Source organism: Pleurodeles waltl, chromosome 7 (genome assembly GCF_031143425.1).
Source record: "Pleurodeles waltl isolate 20211129_DDA chromosome 7, aPleWal1.hap1.20221129, whole genome shotgun sequence".
NCBI classification, from domain to species: domain Eukaryota; kingdom Metazoa; phylum Chordata; class Amphibia; order Caudata; family Salamandridae; genus Pleurodeles; species Pleurodeles waltl.
The window spans coordinates 356,594,428-356,609,556 of record NC_090446.1 but is presented as its reverse complement, the minus strand read 5'-3'; the positions used below and the strand labels follow the sequence as shown (position 1 = coordinate 356,609,556).

General features: G+C 44.9%; 1 protein-coding gene across 2 annotated transcripts in view; it reads right to left on the bottom strand.

The window, feature by feature from the left end:
- Positions 1-15,129, bottom strand: part of GGT7 (gamma-glutamyltransferase 7) — a 213,605-nt gene that overhangs the window by 15,782 nt on the left and 182,694 nt on the right. For both annotated transcript variants that reach the window (XM_069243797.1, XM_069243798.1), the window contains exon 14: positions 10,761-10,860. In XM_069243797.1, coding sequence (XP_069099898.1) covers positions 10,761-10,860 — 100 coding nt within the window. The remainder of the gene's footprint in view (positions 1-10,760; positions 10,861-15,129) is intronic.

Here is a 15,129-nt window from a genome sequence, read left to right as displayed (position 1 = left end):
TGTGCTAACTTAAGAGGCCATTCAGGAGGCGTATTCATTGTGTACAGTTAGTGCGCTTCCTGAAGGCAGTCCTCTGGAGGGTAGAAAGTAGGTCCCATGGATCCCACCTTGACATTCTGCTGCAGGCAGGTGTAGTCACTCATTGCACTCGTCAGCATGGGGATCTCTGTGCCCCCTTCGTAGTTCAGGTAGATGACATCTGCACAGGGGAAGACCAAGCAGCTTCCGCTCTGTATTTCACCAATATACTGCCCCATGGGGAGCCATAGGTTCGCGTCTGCCCTGGTGGCAGGGTATAATATATAACATGGTGGACTGTCTATGTTTGTGACGGCGCTCCAATTTGATGGAGTGCCCCGGTGCAAACAGGACAGTGCGCCCTATCTGTATAACAGTCCCAGGTTGTTGAAGGTTATAGCTATTTCCCACATTAATTGATGATTAGCTGAACTAGCACAAACGTTACGGGGCATGAAAGCACATTTCATGTACCTACAGATACATTATTGATGTATCCAGGCGTACATATGCATACATATACATACATGGCATGTGGAATCATATGCAATGTTTATAAAAGCAAACAAATATATTTCTGTAGGGGGGCTATGTGTCCTCTTTCCATGAAACTGGGTCCATGGAAGCCTTTGGATTGTTGTGTTTCTCTGAGATTGATTTGGTTCTATCACTGGAATTCACCTCTTCTGTGCTTCCCAAGCTGCAAGGTTAAGTTTTTTTAACTTATTCTTGCTGCTGCTATTATTTGTTTGTTGGTGAGCCTTATGATCATGTAAGAAAGAGCTATGTGTTAACAAGTATTCTGAAGGCCATATGATTCTCATTAGTCCTTATCTTTGCTAGTCAAAGGTTCTACAGTGTGACAGGGAGCCACTGGACGAAAGAAATTGAAGTGGACAGAAGAGCCCTGAGCCGCCTCTCCAGTGCCCCAGCGGGACGAACGAAGGAAAGAGAACAACACGCGTGGGGGGGGCGTGTTGATGTTGCTGGAAGAAGAGAATAGAAATACCTGACCCGTTCTTCTTATTTTCTTTGCTCCCGGAGACCTTGAATCAGTGGCAGTGGAGAGAATCCGAGAACTCAAGGAAAAGAAAGCACCATGAGAGGTAACACCAAGGAAGAAGAGGACAACAACAGGCAAACTGCACCCATTCGGATAAAATAAGATACTAATAAAGGAATCATCGCTTTAAGATTACTTCCCTGACTGGTCTAATTCTGTTATCTCGGAGGTGAACATCGTTATTCCCCCTTTCCCCTCGGGAGGACAATGTGACAGTGGTGTCAGAAGTGGGATTTGGCCTGGACTACGAAGAGACCATGGAGGCCAAACCGTCTCTAGAAGATATAATTGTCCAACTTGCAGAAGGACAACGAAATCTCCAACTAGTATGGGAAGAACAAGCAAGAGAAGCCCGGACAGACATAGAAGCACTACAGAACGCATTGAGAACTCAAGCTACCATCATAGCCAACAATCAATTAGTGCATGAAAACGCCCTACAAAAACTTACCGACACCTTAGCAGTTACCACGGTACACCCGACCGTCCCAAGTTCAGTATTGCAAAAATACCAGGAAGGTGAAGATCCCTTTGCATTTTTTTACCAACTTCGAACGAGTAGCCACATCTGCAACCTGGCCGCAGGAACGGTGGGGACAGTATGTTGCTCCCCTTTTGACTGGGGCTTTACAGTCTGCCTATCAAGCCGTTAATCCAGGAGGAACTACACCACACGATGAAGTGAAGAAGTCCATATTGGAAAGAGTCAGGCTTGATAAGGAGAATTATCGATTGTGGTTCCGCAGAACAAGATGGAATCTATTGGGTCCAAGAAGAAGGACTAAAGTGGCTGACCCCCACAGAAAGTACAGAGGAGGAGGTGATCCAGACCATACTGTTAGAACAATATCGAGATGCCCTTCCCAGTAGTACCCGCAACTGGATGAAACAACATCCGGACGTTACAGCAACCACCGCTATAGAATTGGCCTTTGCATTCCATAGGCCCCTGATTTCAGAGCGACTCCGATAAAAGCGATAACCCACAATCCCAAGAACACTCATCCACTTCTCACCCCGAAGACTCTTCTCTGTTATCCCCAAGAGGTCATTCATACGGAACGTTTTCCAGCCAGGGAGCCAAGTCAAGCTCCTCAGTGCTACAACTGTGCGGAATGGGGGCATATTTCATGTAACTGTCCCCGCAAGAACCACAGTCCGGAACCAATGGAAATAGGACTGACCAAAGGTAGAGTCTTGTAGTCGGGTGAAAAGACCTCTCTCTACTCCAAACAAATTATGATAAATCACAAAAGTGCTCGAGCCCTGGTCAATTAAGGATGTAGCCAAACAGTGATCAATGCAACATTGGTGTCAGATGGGCAGTGGATCGAGGGTGAATCTGTAGTTATCAGCTGTGTACACGGGATAGTCAGACCTATCCTCTGGCAGAGCTAACATTCGAATGGAGGGGCAGGAAAGAGAAGATCAAAGCTGGCGGTACTCCCCAACTAATGGAAGACATAATCATTGAGACTGATTACTCGAGGTTCCAGAGTCTGTTAGAAGCAATAACTGCTCAGGACCCTATGACCTCGTGGTTGGCTGACACTCCTTTTTCCACATCCCGTTTAGAACCAGGTCAGGACAAAAAAAAACTAAAGAAACAGCAGAAGAGAATACAAAATAGATCACTCTATGAGAAAGGTCCTCCTGCTGGTCATTTGCCCGGTCTTACAGAGAAGAGAGTCCTGTTCACTTCAGGGGAGTTCAGACAATGACAGTGGGAGGACCCCTTGCTAAAACACGCCTACTTTTCTGTCATCTCCAGTCCCACGGGAAAGGTGGGTCCCTATTTCCTGGTGAAGGATGGATTGTTGTATAGAGCGGTTCAAGAGAAAGAAAACCTCAAAACCCAACTAGTCGTGCCCCCACACCTTTTGGAAACAGGTACTGCATTTAGCACATGGACAGGTAAGGGGTGGACATTATGGGAGGAAAAAGACAGAAGAATACCTCCTGTGTCACTTTTTTTGGCAGGGAGTATATTCAAACATCAGGAAACACTGTAGCACATGCCCAAAATGCCAAATGGTAAATCCCAGTAATGATCCTAAGGCCTGTTATTCCCTTTACCTATCATTGGGACTCCTTTTTCCTGAGTAGGCATGATTTGGTAGGACCCCTTGTACCCTCATCCAGAGGACATCAATACATACTGGTCTTAGTTGATTATGCTACTTGTTACTCAGAAGCCATGCCCCTAACCAGTATGGCTAACAAGGGCATCGCCCATGCTAAGATCAGGTTTTTTCAATGGCAGGATTCCCTTGGGATTTCCTTATCGATCAGGTTACCCCCTTCATGTCACGTCTGATGGCAGAGATATGTCAGGTACTCAGGGTAAAACAGATACATACATCTGTCTATCACCCGCAGACGAACGGCCTGGTTGATCGGTACAACAAAACTCTCAAGACCCTGTTTAAAAAGTCGATATCGGACTCTGGGAAGGACTGGAAGTTACCTCTTGTCTTATTTGCCATAAGAACCCATGTACAAGCATCTACCGTTCATAGCCCTTTTGAGTTGCTCTTTGGCCGACAGCCAAGGACTCTCCTAAACATGGCAGAAGAGCAATGGGAGGAAAAGGAAGAGGAAGCCCATGATATCCTTACTTATACCCAACAACTGAAAGAGAACCTACACACTATATGGGAGGATGTGAGTGTTCACTTAGAAGGGAGCCAAGAAAAACTGAAAAAACAATATGGATGTACGAAAAAGGCTAAGAAACATCCTGATAGGTAGTAAGGTCCTAGTTCCCTTGCTACGCATAGAAAACAAACTGTTGGCAAAGTGGCAGGGTCCTTTTAGGGTTGTTGAGAAAGTAACCCCAGTCACATATAAAATCGAGAACCCCCAACACCCCAGAAAAACTCAGATCTATCATATCAATCTGTTGAAAATGTGGGAAGAGGATGACAGTCAACCCTCTGGGAGTAATCCCAACCTTCTCATTACCAAGACAGAAACATTAGAGATACCCTTACTGCCTTTGTCGGAAGAGGAGAGAGAGATTATGCCCTCTCCTGGTCCCAATCTATCATCGATACAGAGGATACAAATAGTGGATTTTTTCCAAAGGCATAGAGGCGTCTTGTCAAAGATTGCTGGGAAAACCTCCTTAATACACCACCACATCCAGACGGAGGGAGGGAAAATAGTGCAACAAAATCCCTACTGTATCCTAGAAGCAAGAAGACAGGTGGTGGAAAAAGAAGTTAAAGAAATGCTGGAGGCAGGGATCATAGAACCCTCAAATAGTCCCTGGAGTTACCCAATCATCTTAGTACCGAAACAAAATGGGTCCATTCAGTTCTGTATAGACTTCCGCCAACTTAATGCTATTTTTCGTTTTGACACGTATCCCAGGCCCCGCGTAGATGAACTAATCGAACGCTTAGGCAATACCCAGTACCTTACCACATTAGAACTCACAAAAGGGTATTGGCAGATTCCCCTAAATAACGAAGATAAAGAGAAAAACACATTCTCTACCCCTTCAGGTCTTTATCAATTTACGGTGTTGCCTTTTGGGTTACATGGGGCCCGGCAACTACTCAACGCCTTATGGACATGGTGCTAAACCCCATCATAAATACGCTGCCGCATACCTAGAGGATATAGTCATTTATAGCTGTACATGGGACCAACCTTTAGAACAGTAATCAGATGTTTTACATTCCCTCCAAGAGGCACGCCTGATGGCTAATCCAGAAAAATGCAACATAGCCCAAAATTCCATTAACTACCTAGGCTACGTCATTGAAAACAGAAACATCAGACCTCAGCTGGACAAAGCTGAGGCAATCAGGAAGATACCACCCCCAAAGTCAAAACGGGATTTACGATCATTTTTTGGGAAGGTTGGATATTATAGATGGTTTATTCTACACTACTCTACTCACGCGGCCCCCTTAACAGATTTACTAGAAAAGAACCGACCAAACAAAATAACCCACCTGACAGAGCTCAAATACAATAGGTATCAAAAACTGAAGGAGTCACTGGTCACTAATCTGGTGTTGTGATGCCCGATTTCCAAAAGCCTTTCCTATTACAGACTGAAGCCTCAAACCACGGATTAGGTGATGTTCTTTTGGACGATGACGAGGAAGGACATTCCAACCCCATAGCCTAGAGAAAAGAACTATCCAACCCTCGAAAAAAGAGTGTCTGGCCATAAAGTGGGCTGTTAGAGTCTTGCAATATTATCTAGCTGGTCCACCCTTCCTGCTTCTTATGGATCATGCCCCTTTAACCTGGCTAGCCCGTCACAAAGACACAAATCCAAGAGTGTTACAATGGTTCTTATCCCGCCAACCCTTTATGTTTCAGGTGAGCCATACACCTAGTTCCTCGCTGACCAACGCTGATTTCCTATCACGATATCCTACGGACACATGGCTGAATCAGCCACCCTCGGTGGTGAGCGAATGTGACAGGGAGCCACCGGACGAAGGAGATGGAAGTAGGTGGAAGAGCCCTGAGTCGCCTCTCCAGTGCCCCAGGGGGCGAACGAAGGAAAGAGAACAACACGCATAATGGGGGGTATGTTGATGTTGCCGGATGAAGAGAAAAGTTTGCCAGGGAGACAGGAAGGTGTGCAGATTCGGGCACGGAGAGGAGGATGCGAACACGGAGAAAGAGTAACAAGCCGGAGAAAAGCAGGCTGGAGAGGAGATTTAGGGGAGAGACGGACAAGAACTGAAGACAACACTGGCGAAGGAAAGCTACCCAGAGGCTAAAGGATGGGCTGAGAAGAAGCAGGCCGAGGTGGAGAGATCCAGGAGACGTCCGCCACGTCCCAGGAGGGAAGGTGGCTCACCCAGGTACTTGACCGATTGTGCGGCCATCAGGGACTAGTACTAAGGAGGGTGGGGAAGAAGGGAAAGATGAAAGGCCAAAACACATGGGGTTAGGCCCGAGGGGTAAACCCAACCTGGGACAACAGCACAGCACAATAAGCCACATCACTGCGGTGTATCGTGGGACAATATTTTGTAGCATCAGCAAAAACCGGACAACACCAAAGCACTATTAACAAAACATAGAGAACCTCACCCCTCACCCTTGTTTATACTGCACGGAAATAGTAATTATTAAGATAAGAAACAAATACCTGACCCGTTCTTCTTGCCTTCTTTGCTCCCAGAGCCCACAAATCAGTGGCAGTGGAGAGAAGCCGAGAACTCAAGGAAAAGAAAGCACCACGAGAGGCAACACCATGGAAGAAGAAGAGGACAACAACAGGCAAACTGTACCCATTTGGATACAATAAGATACTAATAAAGAACTCACCACTTCAAGAATACTTCCCTGAATGGTTTAATTCTGTTATCCCTGAGGAGAACAGCATTCTTCCCCCCATCCCACAGGAGGACCCTGTGACATACAAGTTGGCTGATTGTACAGAAAGAGACATAAAGACAATCACTGTTTTCTTGTTTGCTGCTACTGAGAGACAAGGTGCCCGTCTAGAGCACAGGTTCCTGGGTTGGATATATTTGATGATTTTCCCCCAGATGAATACTGAGCCATTACCATTTAGTGTCTTATGGGCAATACAAAGCTGCTTGAATGTGGATCTTCTGGATACTGGTAACCAATGCTGGGCTTTCAGGGCAGGTGAGAGATCAGCTAATTTCTTTGCACTTGAGTAGTCTGTCGGCAGTTTTCTGTAATATTCTCATGGTTGAGAGGGGTAAGCCATGATATAGACCATTAGCGTAGCCTAGTCTAAATAGGATATTTTTACTTAAATCTTGTGAGCGAAGGCCATCACAATGTTTTCATGGTTAGAAAGTCTGATCAGGATGATCCGTCAACTTCAGCATTCATGGACAGTTTGGAGTTCTTGATGCTTTACAGATTATGTACGTCCTTGGCTATTTTTGGTGGTGTTCCTGGTTAGTCCTGGCAGGCACACTGAAGATCTCATATTTGGAAGTGTTTAATTTGAGGTGGCTTCATGTCATCCACTAGTCAATGCCTTGAAGGGAATTGAATATTTTTGAATTGCAGATGTCCTTTGGGTTTTCCAATTTGAGAATTATTTGTGTATCGTTGGCATAGTTACCACAAGTGAAGCCAAAACTGTTGATCAGTTCTGTAAGGATTTCATGCAGACATTAAAAACGAGAGGTGAAAATATATTTTCGTGAGGAACATCAACTTTTATATAGTAGGATTTTAATGAGAAAAGTGGCATTTGGGTAACATTTGTTTTATTAGGTAGGATGAGATCCATGTGAGGGTGGTACCCTAAATGTCAACCTCTTTGAGTCACAGGAATATTGTGCTGTGATTGACGGTGTCAAATGCAGTTAAAAGGTCCAAAAGTAGGAGAGAAGCGCCCCCATTTTGGTCTACTGTGTTTTTAACATTGCCCTGAATAGCTATTATAGTGTTGATTCAGTGCCTCTTCCAGGGCTAAATATTTTTTTTTAAGTCAGCGAGAAAGGCACTATTATCAAAGAATTTTGACATCTAGATGAAAACTGCTTTTTCTAAATGTTTGCCAAGGAATGGCTTGCTTGCTATTAGTAAGTGATTGTTGGTCTCTTGGGGTCAGAGTTGTTTTTCTTTAGTAGTGGGCATAAGTATACCTTTCTCAGTCTTTTGGGAAAACTACTGGTAAGGAAAGCTGATCTGTTTTCTGACTGATATACATGCTCATGTTGATACCAGGATGTTCTTGAAGATTTGTGGGGAAAAGCGTTGTTAGGGCAGCCAGCTGATCTGCTAGCATTCACAAGATACTGAAATTCAGCCATTGACAGTTCTTGGAAGGATAACATGGGTGGTGTTACCCCTTCACTGGAGCCGTTTACTGCAAGTGGGTGGGGGCAGTTTATTTTCTTGTGAGTTAAGAAGGCCTGGTGGCAATTATGACACTCATTAGGACACAACACAATAATATTTAAGGACAATTGCTTATGTTGTTGTCTAGCGTCTTCAAGAAAATGCAATTCTCTGCAATATAAAAAAATTAACAACAACTGTACTCTCTTACTGTTTAAGTGAAAAACTCTGAAGAACAAGTTACTTGCCTTTGGTTACGCCTTTTGTGGAACACCCTCTACCTAACTGCAGATTCCTCACCTTCGAATATTCCCCAAGTTTCAGACTGGATCCAGAAAATCTTGAGCTCTGTGCGCTGGTAGAAGGCATGCATTGGCTCCGCTTTAGAAGTGACATCACAGAACACATATAAGCCCCACATTGGCGCACTGACATCAGATTATTTCTTGACTATTTCTGTGTTAAAAATGCTGAGCCACGAAAAAAAAAAAAAAATCACCAGTGCAGTATATAAAGAGATCTTGAGGGTGAAAAGCTCAGTTTGCAAAGAGGGGAGGGTCAGTGAAGAATCTGCAGTTAACTAGAGCCTTTTACAGAAACAGAGTTACCAAAGGTAAGTAATATGCTCTTCTGAAAGAGACTTCTAACCTCAGATTCCTCACCTTAGAATAGATACCCAGGCAATACCTCCCCAGAAGAGGACTGCAACCTGGCTCAAACCAAAAAGTCCTTGAGGACTGAGAGGATGAAATGCCCATCTCAGCAGTACTGCCTGTTCAAGCAGTAGTGCTTCATGATCATGTAGATTTATGACCAGGTAGCAGCTTGGCAGATGTCCATGACGGGTATCCCACATTCCAACACTGCAGTAATGGCCTTGGCCCTACTTACTTAAAAGTATGATTGATTTAGAGTATAAAATATAGGCAGTGATACTCTGGCTGATAGGAAAGGGGTGACAACCTTCAGCAGGAAGAAGGCCCACATCCAAAGGACCAGTTTGTCATAGAGGGTGAACCAACAGAGCGTGAAGCTCGCTGATCATCCTAGCTGATTTAATGGCCACAAGAAACACTGTTTTGAGAGTCAAGAGCCGCAGAGAACAGCTATGTACAGGCTCAAAAGGGAAACATGAGAAACATGAACTCCAGATTGGAAAAGGGGTTGGGAACAAAGCTTAAATAGCGGACAGGAAACCCTCAACATTACCCAGGGCCAGGCCTTGCCAGGCTAGAGATAGAAAAGAAAGCACAACTTTGACAAGGGGGCAAGAAGGGGGTCCACATGCTGTGAAGAACACTAGGCCATAAACGTATCCCAACAGCAGATGTATACCGTTTTAGTGGTGGGGCGACAGGGTGCCAAGAGGAAGACTGAAACCTGTGGCTGCTGAATTCATTAAGATAGACAGTGCACAGGTTTGGGTGCAGCCACTGCCCTATTGCTGTGACTGGAGATCCTCCCAAAGGGGCAGCCTGATCGGGGGACCGATGCTCATGCTAAAGAGCTGACCATACTCTCTGTGCTCAATCTGAAGCCACTAAAATGACTTGGGTGGGTTGCAGCTTCCTCTACTTCCAGGAATCACAATTGCTTAGCCCTGCCACCCCTCTAGTGCTGGAGCATGATCAAAGTGATCCCACCGGAGCACAAAGGGTACCTGCCTTCCTCATCTTTACCTATCTTAGCACTAAACTGCTAATGGCTTACTCAGAGATCTATTGTGATAATCTAATTTTTAATCTTGTTGGTTAACTCATGATATCTTTAAATATCTTGTTTTACATACATGAACACACCTCTTCCCATTTCTAGCTTGATCATTACTGAACAACCAACCGATACATCTTCTAAAATCATCTTCCAGAAATATCAAAATGCTGAACAACTGAGCAGAAGGCCAACTGAATAGAGAGTTTTCAAGTGAGGGTGGCCAATGTCAGGCTAATGAATGCCAACCAGAACCATAATCTGTGGAGAGATCTTTCTCACTTTTCAAACCATTGTCTAAGGCTAAGCAGGACTTTTCTTCAGATTTTCAAAAAGGTTGAAAAAGAGTTTAAGGGGAATGCTGAGTGTTGTGATTTTTCTTTAGAATTGCTGGGAGAGTGAAAGTATAAAGTGTAGTTTCATGTGTACCTTTCGAAAGCAGGTATGATGGTTGCATTTCTTCTGACATTCATGCAGTCGTTGTGGGCATACGTGGATGTGAGGAGTTTTTCAGGGTATAGAAATATTCAGAAGTAGATATTATTTTAATAATGTGTTCCCCTTCACCTCAGTACTCGCCATCCATGACAGAAGTACATTAGGAATCGGACATGCTGGTGATGTCATGTTTTAACAGTAGAATGAGCGACATTATACTCCTTAAACAACATTCACATTTGAGTAATTTTGTAGGTATGATTCACTATGAATAACACATTCGACTTCCACAGAAAACAATACTTTGATTGCAAGCGATCATCCCACCCTGATGCAGTTGCTACTTTCCAATTAGAAAAACATAGCCTACATAAATAGTTCTTTAAACAGGGATGTACACCATTTGCACCCACGTTTAAAGGATATGGCGGGAATAAAAGATAGAGCACCAACTGCTGCACTTATTTGCATTCCTAAAGTGTATCAGATTTTCCAATAGATCTGGGAGCCCAACTTTTTCTTAGTCTCCTCAGATAGAAACTTGTGAGAAGTGCTGAGACATGCGGACAGAGCACTACATTGGAGTAAACTGACATGGCCACTGCCTTTTACTATACAAAAACGAACATACAGACGTGCATCTTTTTATTTATACTTTCCAGCCCCTTAAGAGGTTTTGCATTAACAAAATTCAAGGATTATGAACACGTTTCTGTATACTTACTGTCAACTTGCAAGATGTTGGACTGAAGTTGAGGGTGAAGTCGACCCAGGGATAGGCTGTCACTAAGATTCTTATTGAACGCTAAAACATTCATTAGAACCTAAAGAGAAAAACATATGATGTATCACTGATAAAAGGTGAAGTGGCACAGCAGTATAGATGAAAAGCAGCAGGGAATCTGACAAGATAGAAGGAGACCAAATGCAAGAGGAAAATGTCCCAAAACAACTCACTGTTTCTGTACAGTACGCAAGATATCAAACAGGCCATCTACTCCACTAGTTTCAAGAAATTAGTGATGAAGCAGGGTGTCTACTGTTCATCAATCTGTGTCAAAATTCATTTTACCATCAGAGTTAACCCTCCCTGTGGTTATTTAACAACCTTCAACTTTTGGTCAAGCTAGGTTTGGAATTCTTACACTGGCCATTTGCTTGATGTAACCAGTCCCTATACAACCGCTCTTCTGTTGCTTACTGTTTCCTTGGTGTTACTAGCATCCACTGAACTAAAACTTGAAGCTAATGTCCTACACATAGATTTCGGAAGCCTCCATAATCTGTAGATTCTTGCTTCAAGAGTGATATCTCCTACATAGCCCCATTAGCTCCCACAGCACTGGTAGCTTTGAGGTTTGCCAGAGCAAGGGAACCTTGATTCAACTAGTTAATTACTTGTCACCTAGCTGCTCTCTGCTACTCCTTTATTTATATCCTTCGTAAGAATCCCTCATTAGTTTTCAGACTTTTAAAATTATCCTAACCAAGGAAAGTTTTGAGGGCCAGTAATCACTTAAAATCTACCATCTAAGTCATACTGTTAAGAATATATTGCTCTTCCTTTGTATATTCAATTCCTTAATATTCTAAATTTAGTTGAAAAAAGCAAATCAGAGTAACTGTGAGCCGTATCAACCACGTCAAATAATTGCCCATTTTTTCAATTAGGAACCAGAAATTACGGATTACAATGAGGTCAGCTGTAAATCTTGTTCACTGTCTGGTTAGTCTGCAGATTCCCCAACAAAGAAGACTGATAATTAGGGGGACCCAGAGAGTCAGCGCACAAGATAGCCACACTCCTGTGAGGCTCCGGCAGTCAAAGGGTGCAAATCCGACAAGATCCTTGGCTGCGACTGCAGGTTCATGCTGGTGAGCGGAGGCAGAAGCCGCTTATAATAAGACTACATTGGTGCTTCAGGGGGCAGAAGCTTCTTATGTTAAAACTACGTTGGTGCTTCAGGGGCATGTCAAGATGAGATACAGGAGGCCACATGATGCTACACTGGGGAGCGGGGAAGGAGTTGGGGCACGAAATTCGGAGGAACAGCAGTGATTCTGCTGTGCTCAGATCGGATTGCTTACACCCAGTAGCCGACTTAGAACTATACACTATAAATTCCTGCATCCGGTTTGCTATACTCCTGCAAGACTGAATAAACTTTGAGTGAGGATGACCACTGTTAGTGGAAGTGGGGCTTCCGGGGAAGGGTTCCTCCACCTGGAGTGTGATTGTCCCAGGGTGTATACCTACTGGGAGGAGGAAATATATCCATTATCCCAAATGATAGATGCTGGAATGCAGTGGAAGCTGTTGGTGGCCTTGTTGGGGTATGTTAAGAATATTGCACCACTGTAGGTCGTTTGTTGCTAGCAAAGCGGCTGGCTGGAAGCTTGTAGATTGGCCAGGGTCCTTCATTTAAATAATAGTTTGCTGACCTTGTGCACTGCAATGGACAACAGGATGTTCATGCTGATTATTGGCTCTGGTCCTATCTTCCCTGGACCCAGGAGACTGGATGGTAGCATTGGACTTGCAGGATTCTTATTTTCACATCCCTGTCCTGCCTGCCCACAGATGTTGCTTGCAGTTCACGGTAGGCCACAAGCACTTTCAGTTCATCGTGCTCCCTTTTGGTCAGACTACGGCAGACCTCCTGCATTTGCTGGGGTTCACTATAAGCATGCTGAAGTCACACCTGACTCCCTCTCAGACACTTCCTTTCACCGGAGCTGTTCTGGACACAATGCAGTTTTGGGCCTATCTTCCCGAGGGGCAACACCAGGATATTCAGGCTATGACACAGATGTTTCAGCCTCTATCCTGGATTTCTTTGAGAATGAATCTGAGGATGCTGGGCCTCATGGTCTCCTGCATCCTGCTGTTAACACGTGCCAGATGACTTATGTGAGCTGTGCAGTGGGATATGAAGTTCTAGTGGGTGCACCCTCAGGACAGTCTCTCCGACAGAGTCCAGATCTCGGAGGGAACAGTGCAAGATCTGCAGTGGTGGTTAATGAACCACAATACAGTCAGAGGCAGATCGCTCTCCCTTCCCCAATCAAATCTGACGGTAGTGAAAGATGTGTCACTCCTGGGATGGGCGGTCACCTAAGAGAGGTGGAGATCAGAGGCATCTGGTCTCCAGCGGAATCGGGATTCCACATCATTACGTTGGAGCTCGGCGGGATCCGGCTGGCAGTGAAAGCCTTTATTCCCTCTGTCAAAGGAATAATGTTGCAGGTGTTCACCGACAACACCACTGCCATGTGGTACTGCAACAAGCAGGGCAGCCACAAGGCCCCACCGGAAACCTCTGGCATTAATTCCTGTTTTGCAATCTGTTACATTAATTTAAATAATTCTGCTGGCTATTTTTGAGTTATCGAACAGCTTCCAATAAGTCTTTTAGAATTCACCACAAAAGTACATTTATACATTGTGATTATTGGAGTTTTGGAAACTTATTTTTATTTTATTTTTATTGGATCATTGTTCAGGGTGTTCATGGTAAACTGTTTATTTAGTTGTTACCAAGTAATTGACAGTCTTTTTGTGATTGCTTTTGTGTCATTGCATTTTATAGCACACATTAGTATTTTCTGTAGTCAATAGTCATTTTATAATTTTGTTCTTGTGCATGACCCAGAAATCTTTCAGACGAGACCAGACTTGTCTCTGCTTGTGTAGGTGGTAATCTAGGACTTTACATAAGAAAATTAGTGTAACAGTCTGCAATTTAAAGGGAACTGGAGACATTCGCTACCAACAAACCTTAAATAAAAAACTGTGTAAACTTTAGGAATATTTTTTCTGAATACTGCCTGATACACACCTTTAACAGACAATGGGCCCTATTACAACCTTGACGGTGGGGTTTCCTCCATCTGAGCCAATGTGAGTATCTAGAACCTCACCTTCTTGAGGAAGAGATTGAGGGACTGAAGGTCTAGGATAAGGCAGGGACCTTGCCCTTTTTAGGGACGAGAAAGTAGCGGGAATAGCAACGACAGCCTACTTCTGGCACAGGAACCCGCTCTATGGCTCTCTTGGCCAAGAGAGAGTTCCTCACGGAGAAAGGACACATGATCCTCCATTATCCAATCATACAACGGTGGCATGGATAGAGGGAATAACCCCTTCTGACTACCTGCAAAACCCACCTGTCTGATGTAAAGGAGTGCCAACGGAGCATGTGATGGTGAATCCTGCAGCCAACTGGTCCGTAGTGTGGATAGTCAGTCTAAGAAGGTTTAGAGGCTGCAGGAGAGGGGGCGGAGGACTGACCAGACCACCGGCCAGCTGACCCACGAGGCTGGTGAGTCCTGCACCCTCAGCCACGCAGAGGCTGTGCAGCATGCGTGGCACAGTGGCTGCCCAGAAATGGGCACAGTTGGAAAGCACTTCTGTAGCCATGAAAGGGGCGAAAGGCAGATTGAGGAGGAGGAGGGGCACTGCGAGGTCCAAGGACCTAGCCGGATCCTGAAATTCCTTGAAGGACTCAAATGCCAAGCACGCCAAGTGTGTCTTCTCCCTGAAGAGACAGGTTCCATCAAAGGGCATGTCCATCTAAGAAGCCTGGATATCCCCTGAAAAGCCAGATGCCATCAGCCAGACGTGGCGCCTCAGGGACACTGTAGAAGAAACCGCTTTACCTAGCGAGTTGGTTGTGTCAAGTTTGCAACGAATTGTGAACTTTGTTGCCTTTCTCCCATCGGCAACAGCCTGAGAGAGTCTCTCTGGGACCTGTGGCAGCACCTGAGCAACCGTATCCCCCAGTGTTTGGGAATAGCGGCCCAAAAGGCATGCAGTGTTCACGGACCGCAATGTAAGGCTGGCTAGAGAAAACATCTTCTTCCCAAGTGAGTCCAACCTTTTGGATTCCCCAACCAGGGGAGTGGAAGGGTTTGCGCCAAGGGAGGTAGAGGCTAGGGCCATCAAGCTCTCAGGCGTGGAGTGCTGAGTCAAGAAACTTAGGTCCCCAGGTGTGGGTGATGGCACGAGCAATCGTCCTTTTCACCGGAGGCCCTGTGCTGGGTTTGGACTAGGTACCTAGTAGGACATCAGTGAGGGCATCATTGAACCGGAG